Source organism: Ipomoea nil, unplaced genomic scaffold (assembly GCF_001879475.1).
Source record: "Ipomoea nil cultivar Tokyo-kokei standard unplaced genomic scaffold, Asagao_1.1 scaffold1149, whole genome shotgun sequence".
In the NCBI taxonomy this organism is placed as follows: Eukaryota; Viridiplantae; Streptophyta; class Magnoliopsida; order Solanales; family Convolvulaceae; genus Ipomoea; species Ipomoea nil.
In genome coordinates, this window is record NW_017617577.1 from 2,768,618 (window position 1) to 2,795,365 (window position 26,748).

The following is a 26,748-nucleotide window of genomic DNA, read 5'->3' on the forward strand; positions in this document are numbered from 1 at the left end:
TCAAGAGATCTCATTGGTCGAAAACAAACAACTTCATCAGTAGCCATACAGAGATTAAAATACACAGAAGATGAAAGTCCAGAAGGCATGATCTACATTAGAATTATTTTAAGGAGCACCTTCACGTGAAGACACGATCTGCATCAGAAATATTTTAAGAATCTCTTCACATGGACCAAGAGCTAAGCAACGGCCGAAATATCTCCAAAGTTAGAGATATTATTTTTAATATGATCTTTTGAGAAAGCTACAGATCTTCTGCAAAGGCTACAAGAATTCAAATTTGAGATTTGAAATTCAAATTTGAGATTGTCTTTTTCCAACGGACAAATTCTCAAAACCAGCTATAAAAGGATGAAGAATGAAGCAGATCAAAGCACTTCGACACTTCCAACAAAGCTCTAAACGTAAGAAAAGCATATGAAATACAAGTGAGAAATATACAGAGCCAACAAGCTAGATATGAAATATCCAAGTGAGAAAAACACACAGAGAGCTCAAAGAGAAAATATTCAAGAGTGTTTTAATTCTTCATCATTGAGAGACTTGCTGCATATTGAAGATCCATTCAAGAAGTCTCAAAGTTGGAAGCCATTGAAACTTGTTTTTCTACAAACAAGTGATACAGCAGTGTCGGAAACACTGGGCGTGATTAGTGCGGACTTTGTGATCAAAGCACTAGATCACTAGATACGTCGAAGACGGGGGGAAAGTAGCACGGAGTTGTGAAATCCTGGATTGTCAAACGGAGCTGTGAGATCCGAAGCAGCAGTGTCGGAGGCACTGGCGTGATTGGTGTGGGCTTGGTGATCAAAGCACCAGATCACGGGATACGTCGACCGGATCGTGGAAGGCGGGGGGAAAGTAGCACGGAGCTGTGAAATCCTAGAAAGTAGCACGGAGCTGTGAAATCCGAAGCAGCAGTTTTGGAGGCACTGGGCGTGATTAGTGTGGGCTTAGTGATCAAAGCACTAGATCACGGAAATTCATTGTATCTAGGAACCAAGAAGTGGTGGATATAGTGAATTGCTCTTGGACGATAAGAGCAAGTGGAGTAGGGGGATTACATCACCTCCGAACCACTATAAATTGCCTTGTGTCATTTACTGCTTTATTTACTTACTGCTTATCACGTGGATATACTTGACACAATCACGCAACTCGTATTTATTTATTCCGCTGCGTACAAGACTCTAACATTCTAGTTATGAGTCTTGATATCTCTATCGCCTCAAAAATTGTTGTATTCGCGAAAATGGTTCAAAAGTCTATTCATCCCCCCCCCCCCCCCCCCTCTCTAGACTTTTACCACACACCCTTTGGGACCAACAAATAATAATTCAAAATAGTTAATACATTGAAAGTATAATTTATAAGTATACAAAAATATGCACAATTAAAGGTGTTAAAAGTGAGTTGAGGTGTGGTCGGGTGTTAATAATAATAATAATAATAATAATAATAATAATAATAATAATAATAATAATAATAATAATAATAATAATAATAATAATAATAATAACAATAATAACAATAATAATAATAATAACAATAATAACAATAACAAACAATAATAATAATAACAATAATAATAATAACAATAATAATAATAATAATAATAATAATAACAACAACAATAACAACAACAATAACAATAACAATAACAATAACAATAATAAAATAATAACAATAATAACAATAATAATAACAACAACAACAACAATAATAAGAGGAGCTCTGGAATTGATAGACGAATACACTGGAAGGCTGGGGATAAGTTGTGTGTCCCAAAGAAATATGGTGGGTTGGGATTTAAGGATTTACGTGCGTTTAATCTAGCAATGTTGGGGAAACAGGCATGGCGAATGCTCACTAAATCTGATTCTTTAGTGGCTCGTGTCTATAAAGCCCGGTATTTCCCTAAAGGAACGTTTTTTTATGCACAGGTAGGAAGTAACCCCAGTTTTTGTTGGCGGAGTATTATGGCGGCGAAGAGTATAATTTGTAGTGGGGTGAGACGAAAAATAGGGAATGGGGAGTCTACTTTTATTTGGACCCATCCCTGGTTGCAGGATGAACAGGATCCTATGATACAACCGGAGATGCCAGTACAACTACAAGAGGCCAGAGTAGTGGGTTTAATTGATCAACAAACAGGTACATGAGATAATGATATTCTAACAGATTTATTCCAACCTGGAGATGTGGAAAGAATTATGAGGATACCTGTCTCCCCGGATTATAATGATACATGGTATTGGCATGGGGACCCAAAAGGAATATATTCTGTGAAGAGTGGATACAGGCGTATAGTAGGGGATTATGAGAATCAAGGAGAGGAGTTTGTGAATTGGTTAGCCCTGTGGCGACTCAAAATACCCCCAAAATGGAGAATGTTTCTTTGGAGAGCCATTTGTGATATATTGCCTACTACTACAAACTTGCTTATAAAGAGGGTTGATGTGAGTCCATATTGTGCCATGTGTGGGATATCACAAGAAGATACAATGCATGCTTTAGTCTTGTGTGACTTTGCAAGGAACATTTGGCAACAATCCAACCTTACAATCCCCAATATTGTTACAAATATTTTTCATGTTTGGTTTGAGGAACTTCAAAATGTTTTAGATTCTGATGGAATGTTATATGCAGCATCAATTCTATACAACATTTGGAGAGCACGAAATCGTGCGGTATGGGAGGCATGTCTACCACGACCGAATCCGTTAATCAGAGCCGCCGCGGCTGCCAAGGATGCATGGATCCTAGCATGCCCCACCCGTGTCTCGGCTGCCGGAACAGCGCCTACCACTGCCGCACGCCGCACTGCCGACCAAGCCCGCCATGTTACCGACCAGGAGACCGCCTTGGTGGCCGAACACTCTATGCCAATATTGAGAAGATGCCGGGTCGACGCAGGTTATCTGCACGAGACGGGAAAGGCCACTGTAGGGGCTGTTTTGTTCGATGTAGATGGAGGATACATATCGGCCTTCAATGCACCGTTACCAACCTGTTTCTCACCTCTTATGGCCGAAGCTTTGGCATGCAAAGAGGTTTTATCGTGGTTGAAGGATCGAGGGGAGCAGAATATTGAGTTATACACTGATTGCTTGACATTACAACACTATCTTACTACACCAACCGCCGCGTTTCGCTCCTATGTGGGCTATGCTATTGACGGCTGCAGGCAAATTGCCACTTTATTTCAGTATTGTTCATTTAATTTTATTCCTAGATCGGACAATTATTTAGCTCATGCATTAGCTACTACGGCTTATCAGCAACTTGCTGCTATGTACTGGGATACCCACCCACCAGACATTATTTCTGCCTTTTTCTAATGAAACACCCATATATTTTTCAAAAAAAAAAAAAAAAAAAAACAACAACAACAACAACAACAACAACAACAACAACAACAATAATAATAATAATAATAATAATAATAATAATAATAATAATAATAATCCGTACAACACTACATACATAATAAAATTAAAATTAAAAAAAATAAGAAGAAGAAGAAGAAGAAGAAGAAGAAGAAGAAGAAGAAGAAGAAGAAGAAGAATAAAAAGGGCTCTTCTTTGTAAATGATGTTGGATCATTTTGATCCTACATCGAAAATGTTAGTATAGAGGAGCTCTTGAGGTCCTCTATATAAGAGGAGCTCCTCTTACAAACACAATTGCTTGCCCATCAATGTGTGCAAGTATTAAGAAGCCAAAAAACTCTTATATATTTAAGAAGTCTTAGCTTAATGACTTTTTATTTTAGTTTTTTTTTTTAAATTTATTTTATTATTATTAGGGGGGTTTGGGAAAGATTAACCCAAATTGTATATGGGTTGTTTTTGTTTTTAGCAGTTTAGAGTAAACTTGTTGAGTTATTAAATAATATCTTTGGTGTTCTAATTAAAGACAAAATGTTAAATGGCGAATTTGTCAATAATCTGACAAGGCCATTATCTAATAATTATTATGCAATTTAACAAATTAATTGTATAGATATAAAAGTTCATTTGGAAAGTAGGAAAATAATTTCTGGAAAATGATTTATTTTTCAGAAAACATTTTTCTTTTGGGAAAAAGGTCAAAAAGGCCCTCAAACTATTGTTCAAAAAGTCAATTAGGCCCTCCAACTTTATAAAGAAGCAATTACACCCATGAACAATACATTTTGATGCAATGAAGCCCAAATACAGGTACATGACCTGCTATCATTGGTCATTACAGATCTTGCCGCTTTTCGACATATTTTTAGGCAAAGAAATGTAACAACCCAAAATTTCATTTTATAAATCCAGTATTAAGAAATCCTAAAGTAGCTTTTTCACTCCATTAAAAATTTTTGCAAGCAATCGGTGTTTGAATAAAATAATTTTGTTCCCTTTTAAAGTTAATTCGACACCGAAGAAATGAATTTCATTAAAAAATTCCAAAGTTTTCGGGTACTTTGCGTACCAAGATTTAAATCGAGAATTTTACCTGAGTGAGACCGAGAGAATTAAAAAGGGAATTTTGAACAAGTGTTCATCCATATAGCTTTTGGGAAAATTCACTTTCCACCCCAAAGTAATAAAGAAATATCATTTTTTAGTCTATGGTTCATGATACATGGTGGACCACAAGACATCCAAAAATCCCTTACAAAGTCATCTTTTAGCTTGGGGAAATTACCCCTTTGCCTCCAACCAATCATTGTGAATCATCCTAGGGTTTTGAACCCTATATAAACCCTTCATTCCATCACATTTTCCTGATCTCATGTCCTTGCCTCTTCCTCACATTGTGTCTGCCAACATCAAGAAGAAAGAACACAACCTAGTAAGCTTGTTCATCCTTCATCCTAGCATCTTTTCTCTTCTAGTTTTCTTTAGTCTTTAAGGTTATAGGCTAAGGATAGAAGGTGTGTTGGGAAGTGTAGGTGGTGAAGGAGGCTCAAGCTAGGCCAAGAGGAAGAAGAGATCCAAGCAAGAAGACTAGACTACAAGAGGTATAACCCCATGGATTCCTCTTTAGATTTGGCTCTATGAAGCCTAGTTTTGAGTAGAAATGAGTAGAAATTATGAGCTTTTGATGTGTTCATGCTTAGAAATGCTTTGGTATGTGTATATGAGTTGTTGGGATTGTTTTGGACATGTTTGGACAAGTTTTTGTAGGTGAAAAGCTATCTGGTGCACAACACAGTGTGCACCAGACCAGAGTGGCGGCCCTAGCCGCGGCCCATCAGAAGGGTCGCCGGCTAGAGCCGTGCCACCACGGGACTAGGGCATGGCCCTAAAAGAGGGCCGTCGCCTAGTCCCGGCTTCTTAACGGGACATCAGGGGCGGACCATGAAGAGTCCCGCCCCAGGTCCGTGAGTTTTGTACTGATGAGATTTTGTGCAGTGGCCGGGCCCTTGTGGCTCAGCTACGTGTCATTATCAGACCGATTGTTACGAGCCCTTGTGGCTCGACTCTTCGGGATCGTCTTGACGCACGTTATGGCTTTGATTTCGTTGAATTTGGATTAAAAACAAGTATGTTAAGAAGGATTTTGTGAAGTAATGTTGTACAGTGCATATTTTGCTAAACTCTCTGTGTTTGAGAAATTGTTGATTTTGTGATCCAATAATGATCTTACTGAGTAAAGACGCATGATCCTTTGAGAATAGGATTTATTATGAAAGCATGATTAAATTGTATTATTTGATCAATAAGAATAGAAGTATACTTTTTGAGTGAAATGTGTAGACATTGCTATTTTGCAAACCGAGCATGTTGATACATTTTTGAATACTTCATGTGAATGTATACATGATTTAGAAGCATGTTATAGAGCGTTTGATATTTCACATGAGTCATATTTCAAAAATGCATAAAGGGCCAACGTGAGTCGAAGAATACTTTCAAAAACCATAAGCATGTGGTATATCATTCTTTGATGCATTGAGAAGTAGTAGAATTGTTGCATGCATGAGATTGATGCATGAGAGATATATTTATGTATTATCTATATCAGTGAGGTTTTGGAGGATACCGTTTGGACTATGATCCTCTCGGGAGATATTTATGGACATTGCGATTCCAGTATATGTAACGCGGCGTATTCCCACGTTACGAGGTTGGAAACTTCCCGCCGGGCTTGGAATCCTGGTTAGGGGGTGTGCACACTAATAGTTCGATACCTGATTCCAAAGAGTTTGAACCACAAGATTGGTTCCGTAGATGGTAGGAGATATTGGGTCGGAATTATGTCGTTCCCGATGGGGAAAGTCACACTTCTGTGAGACCCTAAGCCGTCTACGAGTATAGGAGAAAGAAAGAGAGTCAACAGAGACTCAAGAAATAGAGTCAACAGAGACTCAAGTATGAGAGTCAATATAGACTCGATAGAAAGAAAGAGAGTCAAGAGAGACTCGAGAAAGTAACAAAGAAACCTCCATATAAAGTACTCTATTTTATATATGAGTGTATGATCATATTGCTGCACTAGATTGCATAAGAATATGAGTATATTGTTGTACTAGATTGCATAAGAGTATGAGTGTATGATTACACTAGATTGCATATGAATATGAGTATATTGTTGCACTAGATTGCATAAGAGTATGAGTGTATCATTACACTAGATTGCATAAGAGTATGATTATATTGTTGCGCTAGATTGCATAAGAGTATGATTATGTTGTTGCACCAGATTGCATAAGAGCATGAGTATATTGTTGCACGAGAATGTATAAGAATATGAGTATATTATTGCACGAGATTGCATAAGAGCATGAGTATATTGTTGCACTAGATTGCATTAGGGGTGTAAATGAGCCGAGCAGCTCACGAGCCACTTGCGAGCGACTCGGTCAAAGCTCGGCTCGAGCTCGGTCAATATCGAGCTCGAGTCAAGCTCAAGCAGCTCGTTTAGTAACCGAGCTCGAGCTGAGCCTAGATATTCTATTCTCGTGGCTCGTCGAGCTGCTCGCGAGTCACATAATATACAATATATATAATACATAATATAATATAATAATAATATATAGAAATAACAATTAGAAATTAAAATTTTAAACTAAAAATCCCTAAAAGATTTCTATTATTTATGTATGGATAAAACAAAATAGTTTGAATTTTAAACCAAAGGTATTAAATATGTCAATTTCAATGTCAATATCGAGCTCAAGATCGAGCTCGAGCAGCCCGAAAATTACTGAGCTCGAGCTCGAGCATCAGTTCTCAAGCTCGATCGAGCTCGAGCTCGAACTTGAGCCGAGCCTCCATTAACGAGCTCAAGCTCAAGCCTACCCAGGCTCGAGCTCAGCTCGGCTCGTTTACACCCCTAGATTGCATAAGAGTATGACTATATTGTTGCACTAGATTGCGTGAGAAGCATGATCATAATGTTATACATGATTGTATGCGAATAGAGTATCGTAAAAGATTGTTTAATGAGAAAACTAACTGGAGATATTCTCTTGAGCACGAATATTTTGATGTAGTAGAAGTTCTACTTAATAAGTTATGTGATAAGAGCGTGATCGCATGTGAACACTTGTTATATGATCTTTAAACATGATACTATCTGTAAGCATGAATTGCTTGATAAGCTATTTGAGAAGTCTACATGTTGATGATTATACGTGATTAGTCTTATACATATATAAGCTTGTCAGTTGTTATTATAGGGTGCAAGCATCTAGAAAGAATACGATAATCTAAAGATGGTTTGAGATTAATTTCTTGATATAATGATATTAAATGTTTCCCAAGTACATGCTATAATGCTTTACAGGGTTGAGTGTGATTATACTTAGCTTTGTGTTAATGGGTGATTTCCTGTTTGTCTATGTGTTGCTTGCAAAACCCCTTTCAGGTGGGCCCGGCAGTGAGAGAAGATCGAGTTAGATTAGTCTCTTAGTTTGAGCTGTCTAAACTCTAGTTCTATTTATGATGTCTTTATGGATTTAGACTTATGACCCTATACTTTATGATGATGTTTGTAGACTGTTTTGGGGTGACGTATTTCCCCCTTACTTTTCAGTATTTACTTTAGTACCTAGACTTAATCGTATGTTATAGTTTTACCCCTTTTAGCCTGTGCAATCACCAAGAGTGGTGGTTGTAGCGGTGACACCCTCACAACTTTTATTTAGTTTTTGCTGCTTAAATTATATCAAAGTCTGTTTAGAGAGATATTTAAGAGTTAGAAAAGTGGAGTGTTACAAGAAATGACCGACGAACGGTCGCCGGTCACGGAGAAGGCGACACCTCCCGAGTCGCCGGAGAAGGCAACCCAGATCTGGGTTGCCTTCTCAGGTCGTCTAAATCCTTCTTCAAGCATTTTCCCACCCAAACTCAATGTATTGGTCAAATTATTTAATTATGCTAAACTATAAAATAATTAATGAGGGTAATAAAAATCCTAGAAGAATATATAATACAAGAATATTTAATTATGATTATATTATTATTGTGCCTCACGAAATAGAATACAAGAATATTTAATTATGGTTATATTATTATTTTGCCTCACGATCATTATATACTAACAGATCTTGGCAGAATAATAATAATAATAATAATAATAATAATAATAATATAATAATATAAGTGGAAATAATAATATATAAAAGTAATCAAGTGTTAATAATAATAATAATAATAATAATAATAATAATAATAATAATAATAATAATAATAATAATAATAATAACAACAACAACAACGTAAGAATTATAACATAGAATAAAACGTAATAGTATATATATATATATATATATATATATTATATAAAACGTAATAATAATAACAACATATTATATATATTATAACATAGAATAAATCTTTATATATATATATATATATATATATATATATATATATATATATATATATATATATATATAGAATAAGGCTCATATGCGGTAGTGGCTTTAGGTGCGGCGGTGCGGCTATATCAGCGTCGTCCATTCTGTTTAATCTAACGGCAGCGGCTAATTTCTAAAGATTTAAAGATTTAAGCGCGTCCTGGTAAGTGGGGGGTGTTATGGTAATTGTAGTGGTTATTTATATCGGTCGTTTGTCAGTATACACCAACAGTGTTTACAAATGACACCAATAGTGTTAGGAAAAAGCACCACAATGAAATGCACAAATACACCAAAAACCACACAACACATCCAAAAAATACACCATATAACTCACCACCCCAATGGTGTATTCTGGACACTGTGTAATGCTTTTAGTCATACCTAGTGGTGCATTCTGGTGATGCGTATCGAATTTGTGCATGTTTTTTTGGTGTGCATTTTCTAACATGAATGGTGTATATTTGTATAACTATTAGTGCGGTCGCACTGACTGCTCGGGAAGGCACCAACACCAATTCTCAAATACACCACAGTAAGGTTAATAATGCACCAATAATGAACATAAAACACACAACACTATGATTTGATATATTCTGGTGCCGAATGACGACTTTAACCTTGCAGTTCGCATACTGCGAGAACGCGCGCGAAAATATCGGAAAATCCTTGATGAATGTGATTCGTTGGATTTATCTAATCCAATGGCCTACAATTAACCGCACCACCGCACCTAAGCGCACTGCCGCACTTGAACCTTCCTCTCTCTCTCTCTCTCTCTCTATATATATATATATATATATATATATATATATATATATATATATATTGTTCAAGTATAATAAAAACCTATGTAATACTGTAAGAATAAAATAAAATAATAATAATAATAATAATAATAATAATAATCACAAAATTACATACAAAATAAAATTAAAATAAAAAAAAAAACAAAAAAAAAAAAAAAAACAAAGGGTTTCTCTTTGTAAATGATGTGGGATCATTTTGATCCTACATCGAAAATATTTGGAAAGATGAGCTTTTGAGGTCCCACATTGCTCCTTTTACAACTATAATTGCTTGCCCATGGGCAAGTATTGAGAAGCCAAAAGGCTCTTATTTAAGAAAGGTTAGCTTAATGACTTCTTATTTTAGTTTTTTACTTATTTATTATTTATTATTAGGGGGTCTGGGAAAGATTAGCCCAAAATGTATATGTGATGTTTTAGTTTTTAGTAGTTTAGAGTAAATTGTTGAGTTATTAAATAATATTTTTGTATTTTGATTAAAGACAAAATGTTAAAATGACGAATTTGTTAAAATTTTGACGAACTTGTCAATAATCAAACAAGTCCATTATCTAATAATTATTATGACATTTAACAAATTAATTGTATAGATATTAAAGTTCGTTTGGAAAGTAGGAAAATGATTTCTGAAAATAAGTTATTTTTTCAAAAACATTTTTCTTTTAATGTTTGGCTGCACAGCAGAAAATTGTCTAAAAGAAAATTTATATTTATATTATTATGTAATAATAATGTAATAATAAAATAGAATTACAATAATAATAATAATAATAAATTATATACAAACTAAAATTAAAATTAAAAAAAAAAAAGAAAAAGAAAAAAGAAGACAATGGGAGCCACGGGCTCCCCTTTGTAAAAAAATGTGGGATCATTTTAATCCCACATAAAAAAATGAGGAGCTCTTGAGTTCCTCTATATAAGAGGAGCAATGCTCTTCTTCCAAACTGTTATAAAACCTTTACTTATGGACATTATTATGGTATTGATGATGAAATAAGTTGTAACAACTTGGTACTTATGGCATCTTTGTAACAGCTATCAACTATAGATTATATATTTGTGTGTACCCCATTGGATATGGATCGATGGTATAATGAAAACCTGACTGCTCTCTTCATCCTTATCTATTGTTTTACTTTTTTACTTTTACCTTTATGTTATTGATACAATCATGCAACCCACCTGTTAGGAGCTAAAGGCCAGCGGGGCATCTCGCTTTACAACACGTTATCAGCAGCTCAACCACGGTGAACGGTATGCACTTTATGTTGTTATCATGTTTTTGTTGAGAAGGCAAAAATATATATCTCAATATTTGAAATGCTAATATCTTTTGGCTGGAAATTTTTTTTGCCTCAATCATCACGCCAAATATATTTGGCTGAGTTTTTTTTCATCCTCTATCATCATCGGATCCATGGACCTGCTGTTATTTGTTGGTTGCTGTCGAAGAGAAAAAAATGGCTGGAGATCTATTCGATGATGCTTCTGTTCGCTGGGGTCACCATCTGCTCGCCGGAATCGCTGCTATTAACGGAGAAGAGAATGGCGAGTATCACTCTGCGACGGCGGCCAATGCGCTGTGTTTTTTTTGATAGATTCCGTGGTGACCGCCGACGAGGGGACACACGTTCTGGTCCCGTGGCTACAGACCCGGTTCTCTCACGTCAAGGGGACTGCCGCTTGCTCCGGTGCTAACGGAGTGTCGACAATGCCCGTTACAAATTAGCGACATTAACAGAGTGATTAATGGCTAATTATTATTATATTAAATTAATAATTACAGTAACAGTTTTGCAGTTATTTTGCAAAGATATCCTCCAGGTTGAGACGTCGGCTGGTGGGGATGTGCTTGGATCATCCTCGCGATCTTCTAACGGGTCCCGTTGGACGTTGGTTCATCAGCCTCCTCCACTGATGATTTTCAATTCGCGTTAAGATTATCAATGCAGTCTTCAACGACGGGTTGAAACGCAGGCTCTGAGAAGATAGTTCTCAATTGGGAACGACAGCATGCATGAGTTTTGGACCTCTGTCGCTAACTGCAAGCTACTGGGTTCAAAGGGGAGAAAAGAAACGAAACGGGACTGAAAGAGATCTACCGTCAATTATCCTGCATGACGTGCGGACGGTGATTACTATGATTGAGTAATCTCTCTATACTTTGGTGAACGGTACTAATTATTCATCCTTGTGCAATATTGTTTCGATGAGGATGTGCGATATTATTTAACTCTGGGAAATCTATGCTATTATATTGCCCAATATAAATATAAGAAAATTCAGAGAATGTGGGTACCGTATCCTGGGAATTTTTAATCTTTAATCCTGAAGATTTTTATCCCTGCATACCTGAGATATAATCTGGAGCTCTACCGTGAATGTACTCTTATCTTTTTGCTACTGCTATTGCGTGCCGTAAGCTATTGCGTGCAACTATTTTGTCTGCCTTTATAGTCTGCAATGCATTTTGCTTAGTTAATAATAATGGTGGTATATTAATGGGAGTAGTAACTCTTGAAATCTGGCTTAGCTCATGCATGTGATCAGATTACGTTGTATTACTCTTTGATTGAAGCGTGGTTTAATTTTGGGCAATTTTGCAATTTGCCTTTGATGGTAACATCTATTTGCTATAGGCCATAAATGTTGATAGTAACATTTTAAACATAGCATTGCCCAGAAGGCGAATTCATAGCACTAATTAGAATATAACAGCACTAGGACAATCTCTTAATGAAAATTGACTTGGTATTTATTTAGAAGTCAATTGATTATTTGTCCAAGTTTAAGCTTATTTATGGTGCTAGTCTTTATTTTAGAAATCTATTTACATGAGTCATTGAAATAAATCTCAAATCTAAACAAGATGATAGTGCTTACTTTTTTTAATATAGTTTTGCCCGGAAGGTAAACCAAGAGCACTAATTTATCTGTCACTCGTTATCTTGCCCATAAGTTATGATTGTCACATTGTACTCCAGTAAAAGTACATGACAAAATTATGCTAAGTATTTGGTCATTGGGCTATTTTTTAATAAGGTCTGGAAGACCCTGAATATGGATTGATCTTTAAGGTGACTAATGGCTCATGAATGAAGTTTGCAACTTCTATTTCTAATGCTATGCTACTCTCCAAAAGTCAAAATTGACTCACATCATGTTGGTTTGCCTGAAGCAAACAAGTTGTGACTTTTTTTACACATAGTAATCACTGCCTGAAAATTCTGACAGGCGCAGCTTGAAAATTAAATTCGTGAAAAATACTTGTTGAACTCCTTTTGGGATGAAATTTTTTCTGGAGAACCTAGACTCGTGATATTTGATGTCTGTAAAAATATTTTGTTAAAAATATGCTTTGGTTATTCCAGAAAAATTTGTAAAGTTTTGGCAGTGTGCTGCCAATTATTTTTCTGCCTGGAGCAATGTTGTGAAAAATTTCAAAAAAAATACTTCCACACCTTGGATTGACATGAAAATTTTTATGTACGTTCTAGACTTGCTAAACTACATATCTGCCAAATTTTGTGTCAAAATATGTTACCGTTTTCCCCCAGAAAATTCTGCAATCCAGGTCAAAATTCTAAAAATTTTCTGCCTTTTTCAGCTTGTATATCTTGCTATTTTGTGATGTTTTCATGCTGATATGAAACTATGAAATAAAATGAGAAGTTTGCTTGGAAAAGTAATGTTTTTGATTCCCCGAAATAAGGTATGAATGGGCCCGACAGCGAAGATGTGCTCATTATTCTTTGACGAACGGTACTTCTCTCATTTTTCTAATTTATGAATTAATAAACAATATCTCTTGTCATGTCATGCCTTGTGTGTACCAAACATGATATTCTTTATTTAATGGATGTGCATGACTCAATTGAGAGTTTGGTGTCTAAGACATAAGGGACAATTATATCACATGCTATTGCATGCTTCTCTTTAATTGACAACTTTTAGCATATAATCTCTTGATTAGGCTCATATAAGAGCTTTTGTTATTCCTTGTTGGCAATTAATTATTTTCTATAGGCCATAGCTATTGAGATTCATCACCCAACTTATAAGTGTGGCAATATCATGAATTCTCAATATGGTTAGGTTGCACCTGTCGTTGCTAAACCTTAGGTTACATGTGATAATAGTTAAAGGCTATGACATGTTTACCGTGCTAGTTTCTGCTATAGAAATTTTTTTGACATGAGATTTGGGCATATGATATTTAAATTTATAGCCCTCATTGTTTTGTATATTTATTTGCCCAGAAGGTAGATTAAGGATTTTAATTCTCTAAGTCATCCTTTAGGATGAATCTTGACAATGAATTCTTGACCAAAAATGGTCAACCTATCCCATCAATCCCCGAAGGATTGCTTGACGTTACTATGAGTCAAGTTTTTTTTTACTAAGTCTAACTCACTGCGTATCACAAATCAATCCCTCAAGGATTGCTATACCCCCTTTTTCACCTAGTACGTGGTTTCAGAAGTAACATTTCCCTATTTGCGTTATTTTATTTGCGCAGTCTATTTTATATCACCACCATCGAAAAAACCTTCGTCTATTGATTAAATACCGAAAGCCCATGATAGGGGATCAATACATATAATTGGGTACGTTGACTGCATTCCTAATGAAGATCGTTTCTCGGCATTAGGGGGAGATAATATACTACTCCGTAGCTTTTTGGAATGCCAAGAAATTTCATAAGAATAAAAACATCTTCATTATTTAAATCTATGTACTAGTTAGATTGAACTGGAACTTCAAAAGATAATCTATTTGCGATTTTAGCAAATAATCTGCCAAATACATCTATTGATCATAATGATCATAAAAGAAGTGACTAGGTCCCATATCCTTGGACCAAACATATCTATCTATACTCCTTGACACTAGAAGTGTAGGAGATCTATCGGTGAAAGAGATATGGATCATAATACTAGATCTAGTAAAGAAATATTGTCACTCTTGAAATAGCTATGTCCTGCAAACGTTCGTCCAGATGACGAAAAACCCTGGTAAGACTTATGGGTGCACCAAACAAACGTAATACTAGGGTGCGGAACGACCAGATCAAAATATCTTTGGGAAATGTTTAGAATTTGGTTGTTTTAGAAATTGCCATTACTTTTACAAATATGGGAGTTTTACAAAAAGGTTATAGTTGTCGACAACACAATTGCCATTACAAATTGCTCGTTATATGATAATCTGGATCCAGAGTTAGGCACTAGAAGTGCCATGACTATTTAATACATAAAGGAGCAATTAAGGCATAGCTCGACTCGCTAAAATGAATAAATTCTCTTTATAACATTACACCATTGAGCGTTAACCCTGAAGGTTACAAATGGGTGTGTGCATGAAAGAGAAATAAGAATAATGAGGTGATAAGAAATGAAACGAGTTTGTAGCCTATGGGTTCACGCAGAGACCCCTAATTGATTTTAGTCAAATATACTCTCCCACAGTAAATGGCATTAAGTTCCGCTACACAATACAATTGGTTTAGATATGCAGTTAAATTTATTTTGAGAAATCCCTGATGGATTCATAATTCTTGAAATGAGGATTTATTTAAGTATTATTATGTGTCATTATTTACTCTTTAAAGGGTTGCGAATGGGGTTAATATCCTCATTGAAGGAATAATATGTACCATTGTGTGCTCGATAAAGTGTTGATAATGAACTTATTCATTATTTATTATCTCAGTCAAGATTGATGGTGTAAACATCAATGAAATATATAAAGAGCTTGATGATGTCAGTTCATGTTTAAAGACTGAGATTTTTGAAATAAAAAGCTTGTGAAAGCTATAAGTATTATCTCGACTTGAAGATCGAGTTTTTCTTTGAAGTTTTTTATATACACCAGTTAGCCTACATCTAAAAATGCTTTTTCACATGTCTCTATATATTCATATAAGTGTCATGTTTTTATCAAACTAAAGGTTGCCTAATAATCTCTTGAAGCAGATAAGGAACCTTTTTGGACTTGAAGTCCTTACTTCATTATCATTGGAGCACCATTATAGAACCCGAAGTTCCATAACCGCAACATATTTGCGATAAAATTGCTAGCAAAATCTAGTGCTCCCCCTACAAATGAAGTACTTGAATAATGATTAACATATCCTCCGGTATCTTTGAGATACAAAGACATGATATTTATGTAAGAAACCATGATACAGTGTTTAATAAGCTACTGGGGTACTGGCTGTTTTGTTTGATCCCCGCAATGCCAAGTCCAAACTGGTTATAAAATGAATTTCCCTAAATGTTCAAAATGAGGACAATAACACTTGTGTTGCACAAATGTTATATGAGCTCTAGAAAAGTCATAAGATTATTGTACACTATTCTAGTGATAATCCAGAAGATTTGTCCAATCCATCTCTTCAAATTTTGAAATATATGTAGAACTTGAAGATTGTTATCTTAAAGGGGAGACTGGAAGTACATTTACTCGAATCAATCCAGAAGATTGAATGTAAAATCCTGAAGATTAAGTCATAAAAGACTAACAGTTGCGCACTATTTGCAACACAATGGGAAGTACATTTACTTGAATCAATCTGGAAGATTGAACGTAAAATCCTGAAGATTAAGTCATAAAAGACTAACAGTTGCGCACTATTTGCAACACATCATGTACTCTTTTCCTCACTAGTTTTCTCCCATTGGGTTTTTCTAGTGTGGTTTTTAACGAGGCATGAGTATGATATAATGATGTAAAAGAGGAAATGTTGCAAAATAATTGCTGAAATGGACAAACTCCAAAATCCTGAAGATTATGCAGTTTGCGCCCTAAAGACTTATGGTTGTACTCTTTTTCCCTTAACTAAGTTTTTCCCACAGGGTTTTCTTAAGTTAAGGTTTTTAATGAGGCGACCAAATACAATATATGTTTTTACATATATCATGTACTCTTTTCTTCAACTAGGTTTTTTCCCACGTGGTTTTCCTAGTGAAGTTTTTAATGAGTCATGAATATATTTTCTATTGTACTCTTTTCTTGTCTAGGTTTTTCCCACCGGGTTTTCCTAGCAAGTTTTTGACGAGGCAAGATCGATGGCAAAATAATGTCCAAGGGGGAGTGTTATAAAACCTTTATTTATGGACATTATTATGGTATTGATGATGAAATAAGTTGTAACAGCTTGGTACTTATGGCATCTTTGTAACAGCTATCAACTATAGATTATATATTTGTGTGTACCCCATTGGATATGGATCGATGGTATAATGAAAACCTGACTGCTCTCTTCATCCTTATCTATTGTTTTACTTTTTTACTTTTACCTTTATGTTATTGATACAATCATGCAACCCACCGGTTAGGAGCTAAAGGCCAGCGGGGCATCTCGCTTTACAACACAAACATAATTATTTGCCCTTTAACGTGATCAAGTATTAAGAAGTCAAAAGGCTCTTATTTAAGAAGCATTAGCTTAATGGTTTCTTATTTTAGTTTTTTTTTTTTTTTTTTTTTTTCAGAAAACATTTTTCTTTTTAATGTTCGACTGCACAGCAGAAAATTTTATAAAAAATTTATATTATTATGTAATAATTTAATAATAAAATAAAATTACAATAATAATAATAATAATAATAATAATAATAATAATAATAATAATAATAATAATAATAATAATAATAATAATAATAATAATAATAATAATATAATCAAAACAAAATTATATGCAAAATAAAATTAATTTAAAAAAAAAAAAAAAGAACAAGGGTTTGGGCTTCCCTTTGTAAATGATGTGGGATGAAAATGTTTGGAAAGAGGAGCTCTTGTGCTCCTCTATATAAGAGGAGAATGTTCCTCTTCCAAACATAATTGCTTGCCCATCAAGCACTGAGAAACCAAAAGACTCTTATTTAAGAAGTCTTAGTTTAATGGCTTTTTATTTTAGTTTTTTTTTTTTAAAAAAAATTATTTATTAGGGGTGTTTGGGAAATATTTACCCAAAATGTATATTTGTTGTTTTAGATTTTAGCAGTTTGGAGCAAATTGGTGAGTTATTACATAATATTTTTGGTGTTTTGATTAAAGACAAAATGTTAAAATGACGAATTTGATAAAAATTTTATGAATTTGTCAATAATCAAACAAGGCCATTATCTAATAATTATTATGGTATTTAAAAAAATTAATTGTTAAAAGTTCGTTTGGAAAGTAGGAAAATAATTTGTGTAAAATGAGTTATTATTCAAAAAACATTTCTCTTTTTAATGTTTGGTTGCACAGTAAAAAATTGTCTAAAAGAAAATTTATATTATTATTATTATTATTATTATTATTATATATTGTAATAATAAAATAAAATTAGAATTAAAATAACATTAATAATATAATAATTAATCAAAACAAAACTATATACAAAATAAAATTAAAATTAAAAAAAAAAATTCAATAATATTTCAATAGTAAATGTATACTTGTCCTGATGGACTATTAGCTCTAGACGAGGATGGATAAGATTGTGTTGTCACTATCAATGTCGTCTTTGTAAATATAATTGATGATATTATGTTTTTGTTTTAAATGGAAATATTGCTATATATTTACACAAAAAATATATCTTCCACATAAATGAATTAGGATAACAATTCATTCCTATAACTGAGTTGTTAGAGAACGAGCACATTTGCCTAATTTATGAAAATACTAAACAATGATACATAAAATCTTCAAAGTTATAGCACTGTATGTGTACATCTAGAAATTAGCTATTAATTTGAGCAATTATTTACAGAAATTCAAGCAATGATAACATCAAAATACATAAACGATCCAAACCATATCTTTAATTACACTATATAATATTTGGTATTTTAATTTAAATAATTATATATCGTTTCAAATATTCTTAATATATTACAACAAATTCACTCCGTGCATCGCTATGGTGAAAATACTAGTTTACAAGTATACAAAAATATGCACAATTAGAGGTGTTAAAAGTGAGTTGAGGTGGGTCGGCCAGCCTTAACCTATCCTACAATGAAGAAGCTAGGATAGTGTTAAAAAATTAAAAAAAAAAAAAGAAAAAAGTTGGCACTAGCTAATATTAAAAGGTATTAATAAATTTTTAAAATTCTTTATAAAAACATAAATGTTCTAACACATTCTTACATTCAATTATTTTTAAAACATTCATACTTTTTAAATCGTATATTATGCATTATTATTGATTATATTGTATACGATATACATATAAAATGATAATTTAGTACTCCGTATAAAAGAATTAGTACAAGCTATGATTATGATTAAAATATTAAAATATCATTATCCAAAAAACATAGTATGTATAAATTAAAAATTATATGTTTTTTTCTTAATTTAATTATATATTAAATTATAGTGTGTAATGTAATATAAATAGTTCAAGGCAATTTATATTGTGCACCAATGCACGCATTGCATTGTGCGCCCTCATGCAAAACGACGTCGTTTCAGATTTTTTTTTTTGTTTTTGAAATTTCGCTATACAGTGTTGGCGGTTAATTTTTTTTTTTTTTTTAAAAGAAGCTCATGTTCAAAAATGTACATAATTTTATACTAGAATACACATAATTGTATACATGAATGTACATAATTATAAACAAATACACATAATTGTATAAACAAATACACATAACTGTATAAAAAATACACATAATTATATAAACAAATGCACATAATTGTATAAACAAATACACATAATTACGTCAACTCCCTACATAACTTACTAAAACGACGTCGTTTTGAGAGACGCGGGGTGCACAGTGCTATGTGCGCCATGGTGCAGGGTATAACGATTGATAGTTCAATTCCTTTCGTTTCAAAAGTTATATTTTAAAATTTTGAAACTAGCCCGTGGGCCGGGCCTCGAAGCTCACCAACCAGCATCGGTGAGTTAGAGCTAAAGAAATTCAATCATTATACCCTGCACTATGGCACACATAGCACGGTGTGCCCCGCGCCTCCCAAAACGACGTCGTTTTGGTAAGTTATGTAGGGAGTTGACGTGATTACGTGTATTTGTTTATACAATTATGTGTAATTTTTTATACAGTTATGTGTATTTGTTTATATAATTATGTGTATTTGTTTATACAATTATGTACATTCATATATACAATTATGTGTATTCTAATATAAAATTATGTACATTTTTTAACATGAGATATTTTTTAAAGAAAAATTAACCGCCGACACTGGGTAGCGAAATTTCAAAAAAAAAAAAAAAAAAAAAAAAAAAAAATCTGAAACGACGTCGTTATGCATCAGGACGCACAATGCAATGCGCTCCATAGTTCACGATATAAATTGCAAAAAAAATTTGGCCAACGGGTTTCGTGGTTGACCCACCAAATTTCTAGCCAGCTTCTAGGGGGCAAATTTTTATGTGGACCATGGTCCACATAGCGCTGTGTAGACCATAAAAATGCACATTTTTAATATACTAAAACTACATTATTTGTGTACTGAATTTATATTACATAAAATAATATACTTTTAGTACTCAAATAATGTACTTTTCATGAATACAATGTACATTTTTAATATATTAAATGTACATTATTTGTATGTTGAATGTACATTATTTGATAGTATGATCTACATAGATGTGTGGACCATACACTATATAACACATGTAGGGTTGAATTGAAAAATAATAAGAATTAATGTTTCTTTTGACAAAATAATCAATTAAATTACAACCTCCGTTTTTGGCTGTAGCTATGGGCTGCAAGGAGGCACTCTCCTAGCTTATGGACAGGAACATTATGTCTAAAGCTGGAAACAAATTTCCAAGGCACAATCAAAGAGTTTATGAACCCAACTTCAAACAGGACTCATCTGGGCTTCATTATTTATGCATGTCTAAGTCTAATGAAAACTTTGATGCTATTTCATGTTCTTATATTAGTAGGTTAGCGAATCAGATTGCCCACACCTTAATTAGGACGGTCAGTTCTCAGTCTGGCACGAATACAGAATACTTGGGACCAAGTCCCTCCTGATTGTATCCAACTCTTTACTTAGGCATGACCATGGTTTCGGTTCCGATTCCGGAAATGGACGAACCGGAACTGAAACCTTAATATAAGGTTCCAGTTTCGGTTCTTGAACCGACGGTTCCGTTAGAACCGCCGGTTCTAACCGATTTTTTTTTTCTTTTTAATAAATTATATGTTATGTTGTTTGTGTGCACGTGGTGAAAGTGGCATGTAGGCCACTGGCCTAGTGGCCTACTGGCAATTTTATTTTATTTTATTTTATAATTTTTTTATGATTTTTATTTTTAAATTTCACGGTTCCAAATTGGAACCGGCGCTTCCGGTTTCAAATTTTCTATAACCGAAATCGAAATCTTAGAATTCCGGTTCCAGTTCGGTTAGCACAATATCTGTTACGGTTCGAACTGAACCGTGGTCACCCCTATCTTTACTTCCCAATTTGAACTAATAAAAGTCATTCTTGGTTTGGTTGTCAAAAAAAATAAAAAATACAATTGTATATTGGGCTGATTCAATCATTTTATAGGTCCAGATATAGTAAAAGAGAGAAAAAAAAAAACAAAACAAAAACAAAAACAAAAACAAATCAAAACGTGTTGTATACCATATATAAAGTTAATATAAATTTTCATAACCGCATTTTAAACTCAATACATGACTACAAAAGTACTAATATCAAATAATAACTTAAAATAAAATCCAAAAGTCTTCAACAATTTATAAATACAAAAAAAAAATGATGATATAAAACTTCTATGTGTTTTTATAGATAGAAAATCATCAATAACCTCATCAAGATTAATATTGTCTAGTATATCTTTCTCAACACACAAGATTGTCTAGTCATTTAATCTTTCTTGTGACATTGATGATGTTAGCTAGGTAAGGTTTCAATAATTTAGTTTTGAAAAACTCATCTCCACATATGCTATTGTCACATGTATAGCAATAGAAATTGTTTGACACCAATCTGCAACTTTGATAAACTCAAGAATCTCTCCATTAACATTAGCTTGTATGGCAACGTCACCGTAAGTTCGTAACATTTTTAATTCAGTAAAAAGATCATTTAAGTTTACATTCGACACATTGTTATAAGAAAATAATAATTACAAAATTAGTATAACATTCTCGATCTTAATTTATTATTATCCAAGGACTTCATTTTTTTTTTGAATCATATAAGAATCCATTTTTTTTAAATACCTTTAATTGCTCAAATCTATTATTCATTGAAGTAATTGTCATATATGTAACAATTATAACAAGACGTTTGGTTGGAGAAAGAGAATTATGTGGGAAAGGAATTGCAATTCCATTGAAGATGAATAATGTGGGAATAAAGTGATAATTTAAATTGCACTGTTTGGTTTGAAGAAATAAAATTATTAGAAATTTCAATTCCAATGTTTGAATACTAAAATATGCAATTCTCAAAACTTTTCAGGTTTGCACATTTAGTATTAAAAAAAAATAGCATTTACGGCAAGTCCTTTGTGTGTATATATGGAAAGCCTATCTACATATAGAAAAATCCAAGATTTCATCCTTCAATTTATTCATATATAGGTCCTGTTTTAAGTGAGAACCTATGTTTTTGCGGTGTGAACTTGTGAACCCCTATGCACCATTCAGATCTTAGATTGGGCGGTTGAGATGTGTGGAGTGCAGTGATGCAACGGTGCAGTGGTGCAATGATGTATATTTACCGGATATAAACCACAAGATTAAACAAGATCAGCACATAAAGTTCAATTCACATGATAGCATAAGTTCTCATTTGAAACTATATATATATATATATATATATATATATATATATATATATATATATATTATATTATATGTATGTATGCATGCATGCATTTATTTTTTTGTTTTGGGGGGTTTTACCTCAGAACTTATATATTGCAATGGTTTACTTTGATTTATTCCGTATGTCATTGCGTCGATGGTGGTACAATGTATGCATTTTTATGCTCTATCGTGTGCATTTTGATATGTTTCGGATGAATACACACTATTACCATTATGTGTATTTGCGTTATGCACATATAAGCTGTTTAATTTGCAGTTGTGTGCACTCACGTTTTAGGCTAAGAGTCAATTCAAATGTCAGGTTCTATATAGTTCTGATAATACTAAAAATGTAAATTTAAGTAAAAATAAACAGTACAGTAACCAACAAAAGTGTGACATCTCGTAAATCCAAACTCTAATTAAGGATTAATTAGAGAATTAATCCTAGTCTTATTGTTAATTTATTCTTAAAATCCTGAAAATTCAATAGTCGGAGGACTAGAATTGGACTAGTCAACCAAGGTCAAAGGGTTGTACTTTATGCTTGTTGAATTGTCCCCTTGTCTCCTTATTCTTCCAACTTTAGTAAGGGCAAAGGTGCCTTTCTACCTTAAGTTTGTGCTCCAAGCTAACCTAGCATCATCTTTTCATTTCATCCACCAACACTCTAAACACAAAACCTCTACCTTCTCTCTAGAAATTTGGTAGCTTATTCTCCAAGCCAAAATTTGGGCATCCTAAATCCTACAAGTTGTCTTCCAAGATTCATACTTTCCTAATCTTGAGCATAGGGGAGGGTAAGATCCTTGATCTCTTGGTGTTTTAGCATCCTTTTAGTTGTCTTTTTCTAAAAATAGAATCTTTGTTGTCTTTTGGTATGTTTATGAAGTTGGTGTTGAAGAAGAGCTTTAGGAGAAGCTTTTTAAGGGTGAGAAAGTGAAGTTCTAGGCTACAAAGGTAACCCATGCTTTACAAAACCTATTTTCTTACTTATATGATGATTTCTTGGCTTCTACTTGTGATTCTTGTGTTGAAATGTGAGATTTGATACATTGTCTTGTGGTAATGCATGTTTAGAGCTTGTTCTTAGGGTTCTTGTATGCCATTGCTTGGCTATTTCTTGGGGTTCAAGTCATATTGTTGTATTGTGTGAGATTTTGGGTGTTTTGGACTTGAATTTGGACTTGTTGATGAAAATCCCCGAAGGGATTATTTGATGTGCAGGTTGGTACTCGAGGGCGGAACGGCAGGCAGAGCTCCACCCGCCGCCCCTTCCCTCCCCCCCCCCCCCACCCCCCGCAAGGAACAGGTGGTCGTGGGCTTGGTACCCGCGGGCGGAACCACGGGCGGAGGTCCACCCGTGGCCCCAGCCGCAGGGAACACATATGGGTTGTGTCGGGGATTTGTTCTCCGTGATTCTTTTGACTTGGTATTGATGTTTTGACCTCCCGATGTTGTTTTATTGGGCGATTTGAGTGTCTTCTTGATGTTTCGTATGTCTAGAACGGTATGTTAGGAATCCATGTAGGATTTGGTGTCCTGAATCGTGCTTGTGGTCCAACTTTGTGATTCGTTGGATTGATGTTGAGTCTTGTATGTTCTATGGAACTACTTTTGATTTACCCGTTTGATAAGCATGCTAGTTTGATGTTGAAATGCTAGTGTGTGCAGTTTGTTCTTTCCTATTGAGAGTGGCAACTTGTGTTGACCATTGATTGGTGTCGGATTGTAATCCTTCGTTGTTGAGTATGGTTTCATATCTTTATTGTGATCCATTGATTGATTCCTATGATGTGAACGTATGTAAACGTTGTACCATTTGACGGAAGCATGACTAAGGTTTATGGGGCCTTAGTTTTCCTGATAATGATGCGGTCCTCGTGTGGCCATGATTGAAATTGGTGGTGTGACCTGAGCATAGGCTTATATGTTGGAGATTATGTGAATGAAATGAATGGTACCCTCGTGTACTCATATGTCGGAGACTTTGTTGGAGATTGTCGGAGGGGGGACGACGGTCCCTGGCGGTATAAGGTTGGACTCAGAAGTACAGGGTGGCACTAGGAGGTAATGGTTGGAACTGAAATAAGGCCGGGGTAGCCATAAGGTTGGAATAGGGCATAAGGTTGGAACTGTGAATCTTGTGACATGTAGTTGTCACTGTGGCATGTAGTTACCAATGTGTGTATGTCTATTCTTTGCTAATGAGCATGTCTGGATGTATTCTACTTTGTGATTAGTAGAATACATCTCGAGTTGTATTGGTTGCGGTTGGTATTCTTGTCTTGTTGTTGTCGTAGGGATGTTGATTTCCCTCTTCCTTTGAGAGTGTGAATGTGTCTTTGAAGTTGACTTCTCTCTATGGTTTTTGAGTTGATATATATTGTATTCCGTTTCGAAAATGATTTTGACTTATACTATTTATATATGCTACTTAACGTGTATTGATGGGTTACCAGGAATGTTCGTTGACCAGGTGTCATCCCCTATCTTTATGTTGCCTTACAAGTTTTGAGTAGCATTATGGGAGAGCGCGCTAGCAGTTAGTTAGTTAGTGTAGCTCCATATGACTGTTTTGTTAGACTTTTGGCCTGTGAGCCGTGGATATTTATAATCTTGACTTTGATGTGTTGTTTAGACTTAGCCTGTGCACCTATAGATGTATAGGTGTGGCATAACCTCCCGTACTTGTCTTTTAGCTTCCGCTTTACTTTAATCTTGATGAGTAGACTTTATCTCTTTATTAAGCTTTAATTGGGTTTAAAAAGTTGTGAAAAATCGGGGATTTTACAGAGTAAATTAGACTTTTAAAATTAAAACGTAATAAGCTTATATTAATGATATTAGCTACTCAAAGTACTTTTTCATTTTCAGCTAATTAGCATCAATAAACTTAACTAAAAAACTATTTACCGAACACTCATATTATGTATTTGACTAGTCAAACAAGCCAAACTTGGGCTAATCCGTCATTTTCAAACACCCCAATAATTAACTCTAAAGGACTCTTGTGACTGCATTTCCTCTCCGTGATCATTTTCGTCAAATTCTTTTTCCTAATAGTATGACATCTAATTGGAAATGTGGGATCTATGTTCATCTCACACATGAAATACTTTTGGCAATATTCATACTAGAAACAAACCCTTCTGATGGATATATTATACCCATGACCCGACCAGGGGTAGCAACACGGACCCGGAGCACCTTCGTGGAACCCGAGAGTAACACGGACCCGGGGCACCACGGAGGTGCCCAAGAGCAACACGGACCCGGGGCACCATGGAGGTGCCCGAGAGCAACGCGGACCCGGGGCACCACGGAGGCGCCCAAGAGCAACACGGACCTGGGACACCATGGAGGTGCCCGAGAGCAACGCGGACCTGGGGCACCACGGAGGTGCCCCGACTCGAGCCGACCTCCGTGGAGCTCGGGTCGGGGAGCTCGGTCCTACCCGAGCTCGAGACCCGACCCGACCCGGTCAAAGTTGAGATCTAACCACCCCCTGATTTAGGGGGAGGCGGTTGGGGGGTTAGCTTGTATAAAAACCACCCTCCTTGTCCTAACAAGGGGTGATTCATTACATATTCTACACTTATTACACACTTTGTTCTATCGGATCTTTGTAATAACCAAATACTACGGCAATTAATATAATATACGGTCCCCAGCGACCTTTACGACATCGTTCTATATTATTCTATTATTATTCTTATTATATTCTTATCCGGATTTATTGATTCGGGTCTACCCCGGGTTAATTAAATCCATCATTGGTGCTTTTGTTGAGAGCTGCTGTACCAGCTCAAGCGTGTTCTATATCCAGTGGTCTACCCGGCCACCCCAGGCACTTGTCACCCAAGGGCGAGGTCAATTCACCCCACCGGACGGACACCCGGGGAGGAGGGGACTCACGACGTGACCGACGTCAGGAGGACGACAGAAAGAGGTTGAACCAAACCAGGCCCGCCATGGAGAGGTTGGGCAGCCGGGTGCCAGCCCGAGAGAGGTTGGGCCCATGGCCTGTCGCTAATGAGCCTCCACCAGCAGAATCCTGCTCCCGCAGGCAGGCACGACGACAATCAGCCACCCGGAGGTCGCCAAGCCATGGACCCCGAGCCCAGCCGCGACGAGAGGCAGGCTCACAGAGGTCACCAGGTCGGGGAGCCCAAGCCCAACCTCGGCATAAACAGGCCTCCCGGGTCGAACGATCGGGTGAAACGAATAGCAGAGCTCCGAGCCCCCATCGAGGAGAGGTCGAGTAGTTGAGGAGGAGG

At 35.2% G+C, this 26,748-nt stretch overlaps 1 protein-coding gene across 1 annotated transcript; it reads left to right on the forward strand.

The window, feature by feature from the left end:
* Positions 1-1,841: 1,841 nt before the first annotated feature.
* Positions 1,842-3,344, forward strand: LOC109183669. The gene is made up of 3 exons (XM_019333725.1): positions 1,842-1,946; positions 2,073-2,157; positions 2,203-3,344. The coding sequence occupies exons 1-3, from the start codon at positions 1,842-1,844 to the stop codon at positions 3,342-3,344; spliced, it is 1,332 nt and encodes a 443-aa protein (XP_019189270.1).
* The last annotated feature ends 23,404 nt before the right edge of the window (positions 3,345-26,748 follow it).